Below are 17,300 nucleotides of genomic sequence, written 5' to 3' on the forward strand. Positions count from 1 at the left end.
AAAGGTCTTCTGCTCAGTATCTGCGGCAAAGCAGCCTGATACATGGTCACAAAAGTCTACAAGTCGTTTGATCAGCGCTACAAGTTCTTCCACCTCCTGGACTATGACGAAAGGTATTACTTTGCCAGAGTCCATGATAGGGACCATGAAATGCAGGCTGATGCATCCAACCAAGCTCAGCTGGAAGAAGAACTTCTTGAGAAGAGGGAGGCTTCTGTAGAGGTCACTTCTTTTGTAGAGAAGACTGACCCATCCACCAAGGCTCAGAGGGACTTGTGGGACTTGTAGAGGCTTTTCAATGACTCTCTCTGAATGAAGAGATGGACACCACATGCAGGAAAAAGGAAACCTTGCAGGGCTTAGCTGTCAAGAATATGGCCCATGAAGTCTAAGTTCTAAGTCCACACTCTTTTGGGCTTTTACACCAAATATTTTATTAAAGTATCGGCTTCCATACTGTAAGGTGAGGTACAAATCAACAGTCTAACACCTTTGATATTTTTTTTTAAATGTTATATGGTCACAGAACTCCCATACAGTCAAAATAAAAATTGGATAATTTAATTTTCATTCTAAATATTATAATCCAATTGTGAAATTATATGGGCGTCCATATTATACTCAGTACAATTTTTTATTATTAACGATAAATGCACTGCAAAACACATGATTTACCAACTTAACACACTCGGTAACAGGCATGGTTTCCCACCTTAACACACTTGATGTTCAACCATGGGTCCTGGCGATGGGGATGGATCCCATTGCGGAGGTGCGCCTGAGCCTGGAGCTCTGCAGCGGGACCCTTTTGGTCTTTGGACAACAATGGAGCTCTTTGGCATGGAGCTAAAAGAGATATGAGGATTCTGCTTCAAAGCCAACACTTGTACCTTAAATCCCAGGATTATATGATAACCAGGAGGGCTGGTACTGAACGTGATTAAACAGAACTTGATTTGACTTGAGAGTAAATGAAAGCGTTCATTTTAGATTCTATTATAGGCTCAGTGCAGGGGCAGAAAATGCATTTTTTTCCCCCTGCGATGAAACCGACTTTCCCTCACTGTAACCAAGTTTCTCTAGCTCGGATATTTTTTGGCCTAATTGCCGCCAGTGGCTAAATCCTACCAATTTGCATCGATCTCCTTTGAAGAGAGATGCAGATGAGCTTAACGAGTGTGCTAATTATGCTCGCTCGGTGTGGGGAGCCTGCTGAAACCGCAACTTTGTGTGTATGTGTGTGAGTGTGTATGCACATTAGAGATTTTAAGCTTGTGCATGCCTGAGTGTTTTTTGTATGTGCAAAAATGCTGGGGACAAACAACCTGACATTTAGGAGAGTGTTAGCTTGAATATAATTCAGTGGATTAATAATGAGTCTGAATTTGCTGCACAAGTAGTCAGCCCAGTATCAGAAGCAGCCTGCCATGATATCAACAAAAGAAGAAGAAAAGGGGGCTATTTTGCTGAAAACATCCACAAAACAATATTTTTCAGTGTTGACATGAGAATGGAGACAAATACTATTGTGTGTGTGTGTGTGTGTACCTGAGGCTGTTTTGCTCTAGTGTGTGTGCGTGTGCGTGCTGTTCTGCCATCCAGTGTAATGGCAATGACTGGTGTTGTCTCCCCTAGCACACAATAGCCTGGACACCCAGACAAAATGTCACTCGACAGGCCTGTCTCTTCTTCCTCTCTCGGCCTCCCTTCCTCTCTCTCTCTCCCCTCATTCTTTCCTCTCTGCTGAAAGGGATGTAATGACATGGACGAGTGACAGAGCTGGAGCATGAAAAGCTGTGACACTGGGGCACAATACGTACATTTGTGACTAAACATCTCAGAGACATGAAAGCGCCCTAACAGATAGATAATTGGCCACAGTTGTGGCTCCTCAAAGCAAGCCGAAGACAGTGAAGGGCTGCAGCCGTCAAAACACATCAAGGTTAATTGAGAATTTGAGAAATGTTGGGTTGCTTTTTAAATCTATTGGGGGGAAGGAACACACCACCCAGTAGGCAGAGCTTCTGGCACACAAACGACATTTCATTGCTTGCAGGATGGAGCCGTCTTGTATTTGAAGCTCAGTGTAACATGGGAGGAGAAGACACTTCGGACATTTCAAACGGTATGACCATACAAGATAACCATTTGAGAAAACAGTGTCATTTGCGTAGAGCTAGCTATTTGGGACCAGGCTATTCTCAAAGTTACGTTGCTGATGCATGAAATGTTTAAGTTAGCTACAATGTAACATCACATGAGTTCCTATGTTCCCTGCTGGTCTCACGGTTCAGCTGCACAATCTCCTGCTCATTTCTGCAGTTCTCACTCTCCCAGTAATTTTCCACTCCAACTGCTGCCAACTCCCTTCACCTGCTCATCCAGCTGCCTCAGATCACTAATGCCACTATATAAACTCTTGCTTCACACACACTCTTTGCAAGATCGTTCATTGGATTCACGCCTGGTTTTCCAGTGCTTCTCTGTGAACGGATTTCCTGTTGCCGGCCCTGCTTTCCTCTGACTCACCTGCCTCCTCCATTCCCCCCGTTAAATGCCTCAGCCTTTCTTCCCCGACCATCATTTTTGCCTCTGCTCCTCCTGGTTTCTGCCTGTTCCTGTGGCTAATACCCCTTTTTCAACGAACGCAAACCTAGTTTGTTTGCTTGGCTGGTGCTGGAGCTGGTTTGCAGTTGGTTCAACTTACAAATCCTCTCAGAACTACTCTAAAACTGCAGACTACATTGTCTCTTTACAAATGTTGCTCATGGCAGTGAGCCTACATTGTAAATGGTAAAATTGTAATGGACTGCACTTATATAGCATACACTACATACTGTGACTATCCTAGAGCGGTGCAACCTGCCACCACTGGGAATTCATTCACACACCGATGAACACTGCATTGATGGGCAATTTGGGGTTCTGTATCTTGCCCAAGGATACTTCGACATGTAGGCTGCCATGGTCAGGGATCGAACCATCAACCTTCCGATCAGTAGGCGACGGCCCTACCAACTGAACCACAGCCGCCCCCATTGTCTTGATCGCTATGGATGGTTATGGACTGATTATTCAGTGCTTTACTGGTTTAATCACTGGGTCCATTTTTGAGAGTCCCGTAGATAATTCAGCTCCATGTGAAAATCTTATGAATGTTCTATCAGAGAAACAAGCTGAGCAAACCTTAACAGCAGCTCAGCTAGCACGCCCTCCACCGTCATGCCAAACAGCGTTGGAGAAACACTTATTTTAAAAGTCAAACTGCCTTTTTCTGTGGTTTTACTGGTTTTAATCACTTTGCCCATTTTTGAGAGAAGACCTCCAAGGGTAATTCAGCTCAATGTGGAAATATTATGAATGTCTGGATGTTACTATCAGAGAACCAAGCTGGGCTAATTAACTTATCCTGTGTTTTTACTGGTTCTAATCACAACGTCTGTTTGTTTTGTAGACAAGGATTCTGACTTGTCTTGGTCTCAGGCTTGGCTGTTGAGAATTGGTCAAGTTGTGTGTGGCTGCTGATTCAGTGTCGGTGGACAGAGCACTGCCTGATTGACTGATCGATCCTACCATCATGATGCTTTAGGTTTGACTGATGCCTTGGAACCATATGGAACCGTATGGATTTTTGGTGTTACTCCTCAATCACTGTACTACCATTAGAAAGACACACTTCCCAATATGAGCATAAACAAGACTCAATTTGCTCTGGATGTGGCCTTGACTTTCTTGACAGACAGACAACCACTCCTTCCATTTAGTTGTGTCCCCATCTATCTTGTTACCTACAAACAAAAACCAGTTTATTTTCCTATTGAGGAAGCCATCTGTTTCCACTTTATTTGCAATAAACCTCCTTTGCAGAACAAAGATGCATTGTCACCAGATATACCTAACAATATAACTAACAAGAATAGAAAATTGGATTTTCAAAACAACCCAAGGCAGTACATTAAGCTGCAAGAAAAGTGAGATTGCAGGTGTGCATACACTTGTTCTGCAGTGTGGAAATGGAAGCATTCCTTGTTTTTTCTGGATGGGAGCATATTTGACCATGCCATGGTCATATGAAATATCTGTCATGTAAATGTGTGATGCAAGTTGCAGGAAGTGCTCAGTTGATTTTCTCGTTTTAAGTGAGTCGTGTTCTGCTTGTCATGAAAGCGGAATGTTTCCTCGCACTGCAGCTCGGTCTTGACACAACAGGCCAGGGGGGCAAACAATGTGAAGAGATCAGACACATACATGCATAGGTTTCTACTCAAACATGCCGAGGTTTGGCGGAGAGTGAAGGAGTCGCCAGAGAAGAGAGGAGAGGCGGGCAAGCTGGCTGAAGTGAGATGGATGTTGGCTCTTGGAGGAACCTCATGGCGCATGGCTTGCTGGGACTTAGAGATAATTTGCTGCTTGTGTGTGAAAACACGATGTAAAGCCATACTTCATTGTTGTCCTTGCTGTCCCATCTGCCATGGGCCAGAATGAAAATGACCTGTGTTTATATGTGTGTGACAGTAGATTTTGAGTGGATTCTATGCCCTGTGAGCATCCAACCCAACATGCAAATCATGCGAAATAAAAAAAATAAAAGTCCCTGCATAAACACTCACTCGCTAGAGGTTCAGTTCACAGCTGATGATGAAGCCCTGTGACTCACAAAGCTTACTTTTAATTAGCTACATGGTCATTAAGATGTGTTAATTGTATGCATTGTGTAAATGCTGTGTCAAAGTCAGCTAAGGACGAGGCTCTGCTGTAGCGACTCTCCAGTAATTCAGTGTGACCCTGTGTAATTTCAATATGATAATTGCAAGACACACACACTCACATACACACAATCCCTCTCTGGACGAACTTTAGCAGATGAGAAAGCAATACAGCACCCCCTTTTGGTGGGCTCTCTGCAGGGATTCTTGTGGATAACATCAGCATTAGTCCCCCCGCACCTCTGCTGGCAGGAAAACACATCACATTATCACTAAAGCAGAGAAATTCACCAGTGTTTCCCAAATTGCAGCGATGGACAAAATTGCAAAGTGCTGCACACTAATGCACCCTCCGCACCGCCGAGCCTATCATTCTGTGTTATATGTGGCAATTTTGCACATACGGTGATCCTGAAAAAAAAAAAGGCCAGCATAAACCCCTTTCTAAAGCCAAGCAACCCCTCTGTGGAGAAAATTAATTATTCATACAAAAGCTGCACAAAAGTATAATTCAGCCCTGTCATGAATAATGCATTTCAGATGTGAGGCCTTAAACAAAGCAGAGGTGAAAAATAAAAATGTGTTTGATTTTCTTTCTCATTTGCACCATGGAGGTCAGTGAATAACAGTGAGACTTCTCTGTTCTCCAAGCTTAGCAGGGATAGCACCAGATTTTACACAAAAACAGAATCAAGTAATAATAAAATGCTTTTTTACTTTTATCCTTGCTGCTGTGTGTTCAGCATTACCACATGAGAGAAGTGAAAGCCAGAGCTGACCACCCATAGGAGTGTAAAATGCCAACACTCACATATACATAGCCTAAGAACGACGCCCAAAGCCATCACAAGAATGCTGAAGTGTCACGTCAGTGTCAGATCTATTTGGTGGAGTTATGAAGTTTGCCCCGTGGGCCGAAACTGTAGCACGGCAGTCGCCATTTTGGTTCAAGCCTCCAGATAACGGATGTGCCCTGCAGCCAGGAGAGCTGGATTGAACGCAGTTTCGTCTCTGTGTGGTGCTGCCTTCAAGGACTCAGCAGAATGTCGTATTAGGACAAAATTTGTACTACTCAAAAAATCTTTTTGAAACTCTCATTTTAACGACATGACATGGCTGGTCCCTTTTTTATTTGGCATCATAAACAAAATGAGATGAATTCATCTGAAAATATGTCCAGCAAACATGAATATTTAATATTTTGATGGAAGATGTATCCCATTTTGGAAAGACTTGGAGAATGATATACTGTGCAACAGCACACATGCAAAAATATTACCATTTATTTCAAATGTGATGAACGGTTTATGCACTCAATCATTAACTTTTTTCTCAATCTTACAGGGGGATTTCATATTAATGCACTTCTTAATTCAACCTCATTTTTAAAGTTGTTTTTAACTGAAGAAAAGAAGAAAAATTGCAACAAATAAGAAAAATGTCTCTTACAAAAATCATTCTTATTTTTGCTTATCATGTTTTATTATTGTTATTTTTATTATTATTATTATTATTATTATTATTATTATTAATAATAATAATAATAATTATTATTATTATTATTATTGTTGTTGTTGTTGTCACCAACAAACCAGTATGACTAATTGCTTGTGCATTCTTATGACAAAAAAAGTTTACAAATATATAAAAAAAATAAAAAAATGTGATGCTTCATATTATTTTAGCTATGCCATTAAATAGTATTCTTTGAAATATTATGTTTTTTCATAGGCCTATGTATTTTGTTTTTACTTGTTTATTTACCTTAAAAAAATAATAATAGTAATGAATGTAACAATAAATGTAGTCTATGCAAACGTTCATGAGATAATGCGTTTTTTTTAAATTCCACACATGAGCATTTCCATCTCCCCCTCTTTGCAGCACAGTTTTGTTACATTGTGTTATATTTTTTTGTGACTATTTTGCTTCTTTTTGTTATGAAAGCCATTCTCCGTAACGTCCTGATTTCAGAAGCTGGAATTTACAAAAGGACAGTGAAGGCAGCATTGCAATCAGTCTTCCGCTCGTCGGACACACACACACACGCACGTACGCAACTTCAAAACATGAGCGCTTCTCTTATTGTCCGGAGGTTAGCAGCTCTGTCAGGGGCTTCTGCGGTGGCAGCAGGGGCTTACGGGGCTCACGGTAGGGACCCGACATTAGCTTACACTCCGCACTCATGCTCGAGTCTTTTTATTATGGCTGGAGACAGTAACACGGTCAGGAAACACTCACATGTCAATGCTTTTGCTCCAGCCTCCGTCCCCAAAAATGCCAATTCTAGGTATGCTTCTCTATCTACGCAGCTGCGTCAACTAGAAAAGAACTAATACATTTTGCTAATGTTTAATAGCGTAATAGCCAATTCGGCATCTAAATGACACACATAGGAGCACGTCATTTTGGTAAAATTAACAATTATGTAATCAAGGTGACCCGCCTCCTCAGTGTGTGTCATGGAGGAAGAAGCCTTTTCTTATGATTGGGTCAATGGTGGAAGAAGTATTCAGATCCCTTACTTAAGTAAAAGTACTAATAAAACACTGTGAATTTACTCCACTACAAGTAAAAATCCTGCATTCAAAACATACTGAAGTAAAAGTACAAAAGTATCAGCACAAAAATGTACTTAAAGTATCAAAAGTAAAAGTACTTGTTATGCAGAATGAACCCACTCAGATTGTTTTATATATTCTAAATATATTATAAGATTATTTGTATTGATGCATTTATGTATGTATCATTTTACTGTTGTCCAGATAGGACTAATGTTAATTACTTAACACACTGTTATGTTTTATAAATGTGTAATCCTATTAAATATATAGTATTTTTTCATGTTGAATCTGAAAAGTAACTAAAGCTGTCAGCTAAATGTAGTGGAGTAAAAAGTACAATATTTGCCTCAAAATGTAGTGGAGTAGAAGTATAAAGTTACATAAAATGGAAATACTCAAGTAAAGTACAAGTACCTCAAAATTGTACTTAAGTACAGTACTTGAGTAAATGTACTTAGTTACTTCCCACCACTGTGATTGGGTCAATGGTTTACGTGCAGTCACAAGTGCAAGTTGGTGTTTGCTGGATGTAGCTAATCAATGCTGTACTTTGGTAACATTTAAAATGAGTAAATGAGACAGAAGCCTGGATTATATTAGGGCTGGACTGATCCTGATCTCTCCTGAGACCTTAAAAGTTACACTACAACAGCTGACAACAAAAGAAATTGCCTAAAATACCTATTTATCACCAGCAACATAATTTGTACAACTATTGACAAAATTATCAACTGACACAAAACCTCATGACATTAGTGGGTCCAAGATCAATTAAAAGTGATTATCAAAATAGTGTATGTGGACCTGAAGAGGACCTTTAAGGGGAAGCCAGGCTGTTAGATAACATGCTTAAGTGATATTTCGTATTATATACTGCATTGTGTAACCCCCCCCCCCCCCCCCCCCCATTTCTTTTTTTAGGTTTCAAAAACAAGGACCCTGACGACTACCAGAGAGTGGTATGTAAATACACTATTACTGTGGTAAATCGTGATATTAAAAGGTTTTTTTCCAAACCTTTTCCACTTCACTGCTGCAGTCTCTCAATACAGTTTCTACTTCAGTGATCTTGTCAGATCATGATCTGGATTATGCAATTTTAAGATTGGTTTTAGTTTAGTGCTCAATTTTTGAGTTACTGTAGCAATATTTTTTTGCTCATGTGCCTGTGAGATTATTATTTATTTATTCCCTAAACATATTGACTCATACTGTTGATCTGGAAACTGTCAGAATGTCAAAAGACAGGAAGAGGGTTTTAAAATATCTATTGAAGAGTTTATGCATTTTTCAGTCTGATTTGATAGACTGCCCCTCGTGCAATTAAAGATCTTCTTTAAAGAAAATTATGGGTTCATAGGTTCATGATAGTAACCCATTCTGTCTTTCTGTGTCTGGCCCTCCAGCTATTTGAAACAGCCAACAAATACCATTTCTACCACAGCCTGGCTCTGCTGGGTGCTGCCCACTGTGGTCAACCTGCTGTGGTGAGTATGGAAGTCCAAAAGTGAATATTTTGCACGTCATTACATACAAAGTCAATCCAGAGATTAAACTAGAGCGAGAGCGTTGAGATTCTTCAGCATACTGTTGACCTGATTGATCCAAACTCCATTCAGAAAACAAGAAATTTTGTAAGTTCTTTGCTTTTTTTTTGGCTGAGGTTGGTGAGGAGAATAGATGGCAGCATTCCAGTGTAAACACACCATTATACCAATCATCAGGGCTGCAGTGGTGGTTCTAGACCAGTTCTACTGTGGGGGCCAAGCAGGGGCCAGTGTTTAATCAGAGGGGCACATTAAAAAACGGCAAAGATGATATTTAAGCATTCAAAACCTTATTAGCTTATTTAAACATCTCATTTAAGTATATTTGGAAGATATAAATACATTGAAACAATGAGACTCACCAACAATAACAATTATTTTCGTACAACAATAACATTTTCTCATTTTTGTGCACAATTACTTTTTTTATATTTTGGAAGTGCAGGACAGTAATAATGATCTTATTTTATATATACACAAGCTTTTATTGAACAATTAAACTATGAAACAATGTACGCATTCTGGGTTCCTTTTGTCTACAATGAGGTATTGTTTGAACAAAAAATAGGTAAGAATTGTTCTGTCGTTCATCATTCTTCATCACTTTATTATTAATTTGACACAGGGGCCACAGCAGGGGCCAAGGGCTTCTTCACAGGGGCAGTGGCCCCTGTAGGCCCCTGTGTAGAACCGCCACTGCAGGGCTGGATGCACTTGAGCGTCCTTTAAAAATGAGCTATTATACCAATTGGTATTGTATTTTATATCATTGGAAAACCTACAATTTGTACAGATTGTGCATTCGTGAAATGAGCAACACAGCCAAACATGTGAGCAGTACCATAAAAATGTACCAAAATGCCCTGCAATATTCTCCTGTTGGGATTCACTCTTGTTTTGAGCTTCAGGTTCTAGGTTTGTGACCTTATTGGCACCTAATTGACCGCACTTGTGTGCATGGATCTTGTAGCTTTGTTGAGTTTTAGCTTCAGCTGGTGTTCAGGTATGCAGGGTGGCAGCATTATTTGGTGTCAGCGGTACCATTTCCAAACTCAGGACCAAGTTCTGTGAGACTGGTGAAGTCAAAGACAGACTGACAAGTGGGCGTCCCAGGAAGGCAACACCACAAGAAGACTGGTTCCGCACCCTTGTTTCACTGAGGAACAGTAGGCTTTCTTCCAGAGATTTTCCCTATTATTGTGGGAGAGTGAATCATTCAATCCACCAAACAACTCAAAACCAGAGTGAACACCAACAGGAGAATATTGCAGAGGATTTTAGCACTTTTTTTTAAACTACCCTTGGCTGTGTTGCTCATTCCACGAATGCACGGTCCTTTTAAGTTGTACCTTGTTGCACAGACTATCCAACAATGTATAATTCAACCCCAACTAGTATTATTCAAGGGGGGAAATATTTGACTGAAATAACGTTTCAAAACTTTTTTGAGGAGTTTAGTAACCCGCATTGCCGAGTAGGGTTGTCACGATACAAAAATGTTCAACTCGATACCAATACTCAGGAAAATATTCGATACTCGATACCATTTTCGATACCACAAGGATAAAAAACAAAGACCCTAAAATTTAACAGAAATGCTTTTATTAACAAGAAAAATGAACCACAGGTTAAATATTTATAATAAAAAACAGTTGTGCAAAAAGAAACTGCAACCATGATAACAAGCTTCAGATACTCGATACTTTTGAAAATGAGTATTGTATCCGGATACAATGGTTTAGTATCGATACTTTTTTGAGTATCGATACTTTTGACAACCCTATTACCAAGTAAATGCTATTTAAAGATTCATTAACCACAAAATATCTGATTGAAAATCAATAAACTGCCAGATTAGATGTGATTGATGTGGCGGCCAATCAAATCCAGATCTTTTGGATGTCACATCTAGTTGAACCTTATGGAAAGACAGTTTGACTCCAGGCTCAGTATTTTCTGTGGGACATTATGTACTTATATTCTCCAGTTCAGAATGAGCTGACCTTATTACCCCACTCCCCCTGTCTAACGGTGTTACTTAAGCTTGGAAAGAAATGGGAGAAGTTGCTGTCAAATGACGTAAAAATCATTGTTTAATGCTTTTGGAGTCATTTGAGCTGTCTCATTTTACATTTGAGCAGAGTGAAAACCAGTTAGGAAGCAAGTGGGGAAGTCAAAAAAGAACATTCAGCTTCGTAGTAGGAATTCAATTCAATTCAATTCAACTTTATTTATAGAGCGCATTTCATGCACAAGGCAGACTCAATGTGCTTCACAATGACATACATAATTCCAGTTAAAAAACAGAACAACAGAAAACAATTAGAAAAAATCAATTACAAATTACTAATTACTAATAATACTTTATTTATCCCAAGCTGGGAAATTACAGTGTAGCAGCAGCATTACACACAGAGACAATAACAACACAATTAAATAATTAAATAAAAAGAACAACCTAGGCATACTTCAAGCAATAAAATATAAAAATACAATAAAATACAATAAAATGTAATGTAAAAATACAAATAAAGTGTCTAAAGAAGGAGTATGTATTAAGGAGTAGAATTCCAGTGCAGAATAAATATGTATGTAAATAAACACTTACTTACTCACACATGTGCACCCACTCCCACAACCACACATGCACACACGCACACACGCACGCACACAGTTCAACTGAATGCTGTTGAAAAAAGATAGGTTTTTAATCTGTTTTTATAAATGGCTACTGATGTGGCATGTTTAACTGAGTCAGGCAGGGTGTTCCACTTTCTTGGGGCATAGACACTAAAAGCTGCTTCTCCTTCTTTGGATCTGGTGTGAGGGATGAGTAAGTTGCCACTGCCTGTTGACCGAAGTGTTCTTGCTAGGGTGTAAGTGATGAGCATATCTGTGATGTACTGAATGAAAACACCACCTAATTATTCATAATACATCCTAAATGTTTCCCGTATCTCCCCTCTTTCCAGGCTGGCACCCTCCTGGTGGCAGGCATGGGGATGTTCTGTGGCTCTCTGTACCACCAGGCCATGACGGGGGACCCTGGTCTACGCAAGGTGGCTCCCATCGGGGGTGTAGCGATGATCGTTGGCTGGCTGGCCATGGTCCTCTGAACTGCAACAGCTCACATCCCCTCCACAGGGCCACTATGTGACACTAACTGTCAGACTGTTAATGGATGAACTGGAGAGCTTGTGAGTTATGTCACCCCTCTAGCCGCACCCTGTCCTGGGCTGCGGGTGTCAGGGGGAGATAAGGTCATAACAGGATTATCGCTTTTCTACCATTGCAGTCTGTTTTTGACTGGTGCCCTTGTGTTAAAATGAAGACGCGAATGATTACAGCATATTGCATTATGTCACTTCAAATTGGTGCGCTTACATTTGTATCAATATTGTACTGGGAAATAAAACCACTAATGAGCCAGAAGAAATTCCCATGCAGGTTTCTTGTACATCTTGTTGTTGCTTTTTTTTTTTTTTTAAACTGTATTTCAAATTGCAGTGAATACAGTTCCTATATTTCTGTATATTTATACAGCATACGTGTGGCAACTAAAGTAAAAAAAATAAAAAAGGAATGTGAAGAATTTCAAATTGAAATAAATACATTTTCTTACATATTTTTGGGTTTCCTAATTTTTCCACTCATGGCATTTTTCACGACATTCATGGTACAGGTAAATCAATAATTTCCAAACACAACGATTCACCTTTGAAAAGGGTTTATGTGCCTGACTATTTCTTGGCATTTGCTGCCTTCAAATGGAACTTGTGAGTTCATGGTTATGATAAGGGCTCCAAGGCTAAAAAAACAGGATTGTCACTTTTCTACCATTGCAGTCTGTTTTTGACTGGTGCCCTTGTGTTAAAATGAAGACGTGAATGATTACAGCATATTGCATTATGTCACCTCAAATTGGTGCGCTTACATTTGTATCAATATTGTACTGGGAAATAAAACCACTAATGAGCCAGAAGAAATTCCCTTTTCATGCAGGTTTCTTGTATATCTTGTTGTCGCTTTTTTTTTTTAAACTGTATTTCAAATTGCAGTGAATACAGTCCCTATATTTCTGTATATTTATACAGCATACGTGTGGCAACTAAAGTAAAAAATAAAAAATAAATGTGAAGAATTTCAAATTGAAATAAATACATTTTCTTACATATTTTTGGGTTTCCTCATTTTTCCACTCATGACATTTTTCACATTCATGGTCCCCATGGGATAAGCCCTACTCCAGTTGTCCTGTGTTCCTGCAGAATTGCACAATTTTAGTATAAAAATCCTACCTTTAAAACGTATTTGGTTAAAAGTATCCCAATGTGTCAGCAGCACACACAAACTTTAAGCATCCTATTAAAAAGAAATTCAGCAAAGTTGCAACATTCTGCAGGCATAATGCGTTCTCACACTACTACCAACTGTTGCAAAGTATCTTGTAACACTACTGCACATTCTGAGCCAAATAAAATGTATCATGTAGTCTTGAATTTTAATTCTGTCATTGGAGGGAATATATTTATATTTTTTATGATATTTTATTTAACCTGCAGATAGCAGCCTTAAGCAAAGGACACAGTTTATGTCAACTTATTTTCTGTTAGCTCTAAAGCCCCGTTTACATGAAGGGAAAACGCAGATATTTCCATGCGGTTTGGCCTCTCATTTACACGAAAAACCTTTTTTTATCACGGAAAACAATTATTTCTAAAAAACTCCGGGCAAAGTGAAGAATTTGGAAAACTCTTATGTGTTATGTGTTGTTGTGTCAACTGGGAGAAACGGGGTTTTAGGTTCTCACGCTCATTCTATCTAGTTGTTTTGAAAGGAACAGGAAATTGCTCGTGTTATTCGTTGTTGATTCTGAGGATTCTGATTGGCTTGCATGGCAACTTTTTTGAAAACGGGGGGAAATATTTGTTTCTCTAAATATCCTGCTGTCTATAAACATGATCTAATGCTGTGGGGTGTAGCTTGGGTATGCTAATTGTGGAGTTTTAATGAATCCATTTCAATTCATTATTCATTGCAAAACCTCTCCATGATAAATTAATTGTTTGTGTTAACCTGAAGTTTCCACACAGTGCTCATCGTCAAAGTAGCTTTTCTCAATAGTTAATTTGCTCACCACAGGGCACATTTCATATTGTATTCATGGACAAATTAATGGATCCATCTTACAAATCAGTTGATTAAGTATTCTTATAACATGCTGAAATATAGTTTCTATCAGCATATGACATGGCAAATACAAACAGTATTTTCCTTGTTATTCCTGTTATTTCTGTTATTTTCTGTTAATTTCCATAATTTCCTGTTAATTCCCATAGAAAGCTGATTATTATTATGCTGAGGTTACTTCTGCTGTGAACGGAAGAGGGCCAAGTAGGAGAAAAAAATAATGCGAGGAGGAAAAAACAATTCATTATGCCCTTTGAGAAAAAGTGGAAATGATCAAAAATTAGAAAAAAGTCTAAATACAATGTCGAAAAAAAGTCGAAATGCAGAGAATAAAGTCAACTTTTTGAGTTTGGTGAAGTAGACTGCAAGCCACAACCTGATTTTCCTCAATACGTCTAATATATGTCCAAAACATTCACATAAATTAAATAAAAGCAGATTTTTTTTCCAAAACAATAGTTGTGGTAGCTACTACCAATAGCTCATTCATGTGTAGGGGATTAGTACTACCACACCTTAAATATTGTGGTTATTGCTCATTTATGACATTGATGAAAATCAGGTTGCAGCTTGCAGTCTACCTAACTGTTCGGATAGAAAACAATGTTCCTTTGGTGACTTATTGACACAGAAGCAACCAATCTGTGAATATCGTTCCAACTTTACAGAACACAAAAAGTTGACTTTATTCTCGACATTTCAACTTTATTCTCAAACTGTAAAATGAAAAAAAAACCCTGTCATTATTTTTTTCTCCTACCTGGCCCCAGTCCTCTTCCGTAGCTGTGTTTATATTGTAGTAGAGCCTACATTTCTTCAATTGAAGTATCTGACTCCTATTTTTCTTTTGAATTCCTTGCAGTTATCATGTTTGTTTGCCTCCTACACATTACCCTGCGGAACACCCCCAGTGCTAATTTGTGTAGAACATGGATCAATGCATCCTGGATGGATTCACAGCTGACATAATGGTGAAAAGCAAACCATTCCATTGATTAACCCCAATGCCAGCTGAACGGGTCTCATCAATGTGTGGTTTTCAGGAAAGGGTGGATAAACTCAAAGCATTCACTACCTATGGCAGCTGAAGGAAATCATCTCTTGCAGTGCTGAATGTCTTCCCAGCCTCAAGCATTTGATCCTTTAAGTGGCAGAACACAAAGGAGTTCATTACCCATGGCCTTCCCTTAGCCGGGGCCATGTTCCAACCACTCCGCATTCAAATTGAAAGTGAAATCCATTGAAACACTAATTCGCCTTCCTGACTGTAGGCCCACGAATAGGGGACCTTTAGAAAATAGCTGTATAAATCTTCGGGTCAATTTGCTGGGGTCGGCACATAAGCCGGGGCTCTGCTCAGAAGAGAAGGCGCTATTGACTGAACACGTTGCCAATGAGCTCTTGATCACGACTCATAAAACCCTCATTAGAATTAAGCAGCGATTGGGAAGCTTTCTGCTATTCCACGACCGAGCCCATCACACAGCACACGACTTCGACACCCAGTCACATTTCTCTGACTCACCACTTTAAAGTTCACGGGAGACACCTGACTGGAAGTTGCAGGGAGTTCCACACCGTCTGAAGCGCCATCATCAAATTTTCAGCTACGTGTTAAATACTTGAAGGGAAATTCATGTGATTCTCTGAAAATAGAAGGTATAAATTTTGACCGGTTTCACACAGCAGTCTTATTTTAGCGCTATTTATTCCTCCCCTGACAGCTGACATTCAGATGTGTGGATCCTGTGTCTGCCAGCACAGCACCTCTGTGTTCAAATCCAGCTGGATCACGATGTTCTGCTCTGGCAGACCACATTTAATGTGTGAGCACATGGGAGAGGGAGACATAGAAAGTGAGAAAAAGGGATACACTTGTTTCTGCCTTAATCTGCTTTAGTGTAACTTTCCGAGCTATTCAGACAAAACTATCCAGTCCTCAGTTTACAGTGGCTTTAAACTAGATTCAATGTGGCTCTTTTTTTATTATGATCAATCGAAAAAGATCCTTTAATTTCAAAGAGAGAAAATCTCTGAAGTGATCTTAATTAACTGCAATTATAAGACACAAATACTTATTTCACCCCCTCCATATTAACATGTATTTTGCTACATTTAATTAATGCAGCATTTTATCTACCTTCACGAGTCTGGTTGGATTGTATGCACTAATTAAGCACAGTACAAAAATTATTTAGATTAACATCAAATATCTTGGAAATATAGTTTGACAAACTACAACTCAAGGTCCACTTGCTAGGTTGTGTGTGTGCTTTCTACTGTATAACATGGTCTTCATAGCAAATACAAATCAAAGCAGCCACTGAATTCTCATTTAAGCAAATATAGTGTAGTGGAGGCATTTTTGTCTTATGGTTATTGGCTGAACACACAACCCATTGCAGTGCAGGGAACCACCATTTTTAAAAATCAGGTATTCACAACCTCAAAAGTGGAAAGAGTTGTGACATGTTTGCTGATGCTGATTTTAAAATACTGCATGTCTGAGGGAAATGTTTATATTACAAACGGCCTCATCTTTTTTTTCCTACAGTTCTAGAATGTCATTTAGCAGACGATTTTATTCAAAGCAATTGAGAGTTAATACAACACAAGCAAAGATGAAGTCAAGAAACATCGCAAGAGTGGGTTGAGTTTAAATCCATTAGGACGCAAGTGCTTTTATGTTGTGTGAGCGGTCAGTGCAATCGTTGTCATCTGTATAGAACAAGTGTGAAGGTGTTCAGCAAAGAGTTGGGTCTTCAGGTAGCTTGGTAGCTTCCACCTATGGGGCACTACAGAGGAGAAGAGTCTACGTTTCCTACGTCATTATGTCTGGGTTGAATGAAAGCTACTGCCCCAAGTGCAGGAGTTCAAGTATCTCGTTTCGTATCTTGTGGTCTTCTTCATTAGTGGGGGCATTGCACCAGACCGTTGTGGTGCAGAAGGAGCTGAGCTCGAAGGCGAAGCTCTCGATTTACCAGTCCATTTCTGTTTCTGAACCTCACCTATGGTCATGACCTTTGGGTCGTGACCCACTGAAAGAAAGAGATTGTGGAGACAAGCGGTTAAAATGAGTTTCCTCCGTAGGGTGGCTGGGCTCAGCCTTAGAGATAGGGTGAGGAGCTCAGACGTCCAGAGGGAGCTCAGAGTGGAGCCGATGCTCCTTCTCTTCAAAAGGAGCCAGCTGAGGTGGTTGGGGCATCTTATCAGGATGCCTCCCGGGCACCTCCCGTCTAACTGGTAAGAGGCAGAAAGACCCAGAACAAGCCTGATAGATAATATATCTCGCC

General features: G+C 39.6%; 1 protein-coding gene across 1 annotated transcript; it reads left to right on the forward strand.

Annotated features, from left to right (window-relative positions):
* The first annotated feature begins 6,729 nt into the window (after positions 1 to 6,729).
* On the forward strand, positions 6,730 to 12,442 carry tmem256 (transmembrane protein 256). The gene is made up of 4 exons (XM_059354931.1): positions 6,730 to 6,857; positions 8,192 to 8,229; positions 8,677 to 8,757; positions 11,790 to 12,442. Exons 1-4 carry the CDS (start codon positions 6,776 to 6,778, stop codon positions 11,931 to 11,933), a joined length of 345 nt encoding a protein of 114 aa, XP_059210914.1. The 5' UTR covers positions 6,730 to 6,775; the 3' UTR covers positions 11,934 to 12,442.
* Positions 12,443 to 17,300: the final 4,858 nt, after the last annotated feature.

The sequence above is a fragment of the Centropristis striata genome, chromosome 17 (genome assembly GCF_030273125.1).
Source record: "Centropristis striata isolate RG_2023a ecotype Rhode Island chromosome 17, C.striata_1.0, whole genome shotgun sequence".
NCBI classification, from domain to species: domain Eukaryota; kingdom Metazoa; phylum Chordata; class Actinopteri; order Perciformes; family Serranidae; genus Centropristis; species Centropristis striata.

Bases quoted from the DNA above. Each gene is read 5' to 3' on its own strand.
- tmem256 (XM_059354931.1), top strand. From the start codon at position 6,776: ATGAGCGCTTCTCTTATTGTCCGGAGGTTAGCAGCTCTGTCAGGGGCT. The intron at 6,858-8,191 runs GTAGGGACCCGA...TTCTTTTTTTAG, and splicing joins AGGGGCTTACGGGGCTCACG to GTTTCAAAAACAAGGACCCT. The intron at 8,758-11,789 runs GTGAGTATGGAA...CCCTCTTTCCAG, and splicing joins ACTGTGGTCAACCTGCTGTG to GCTGGCACCCTCCTGGTGGC.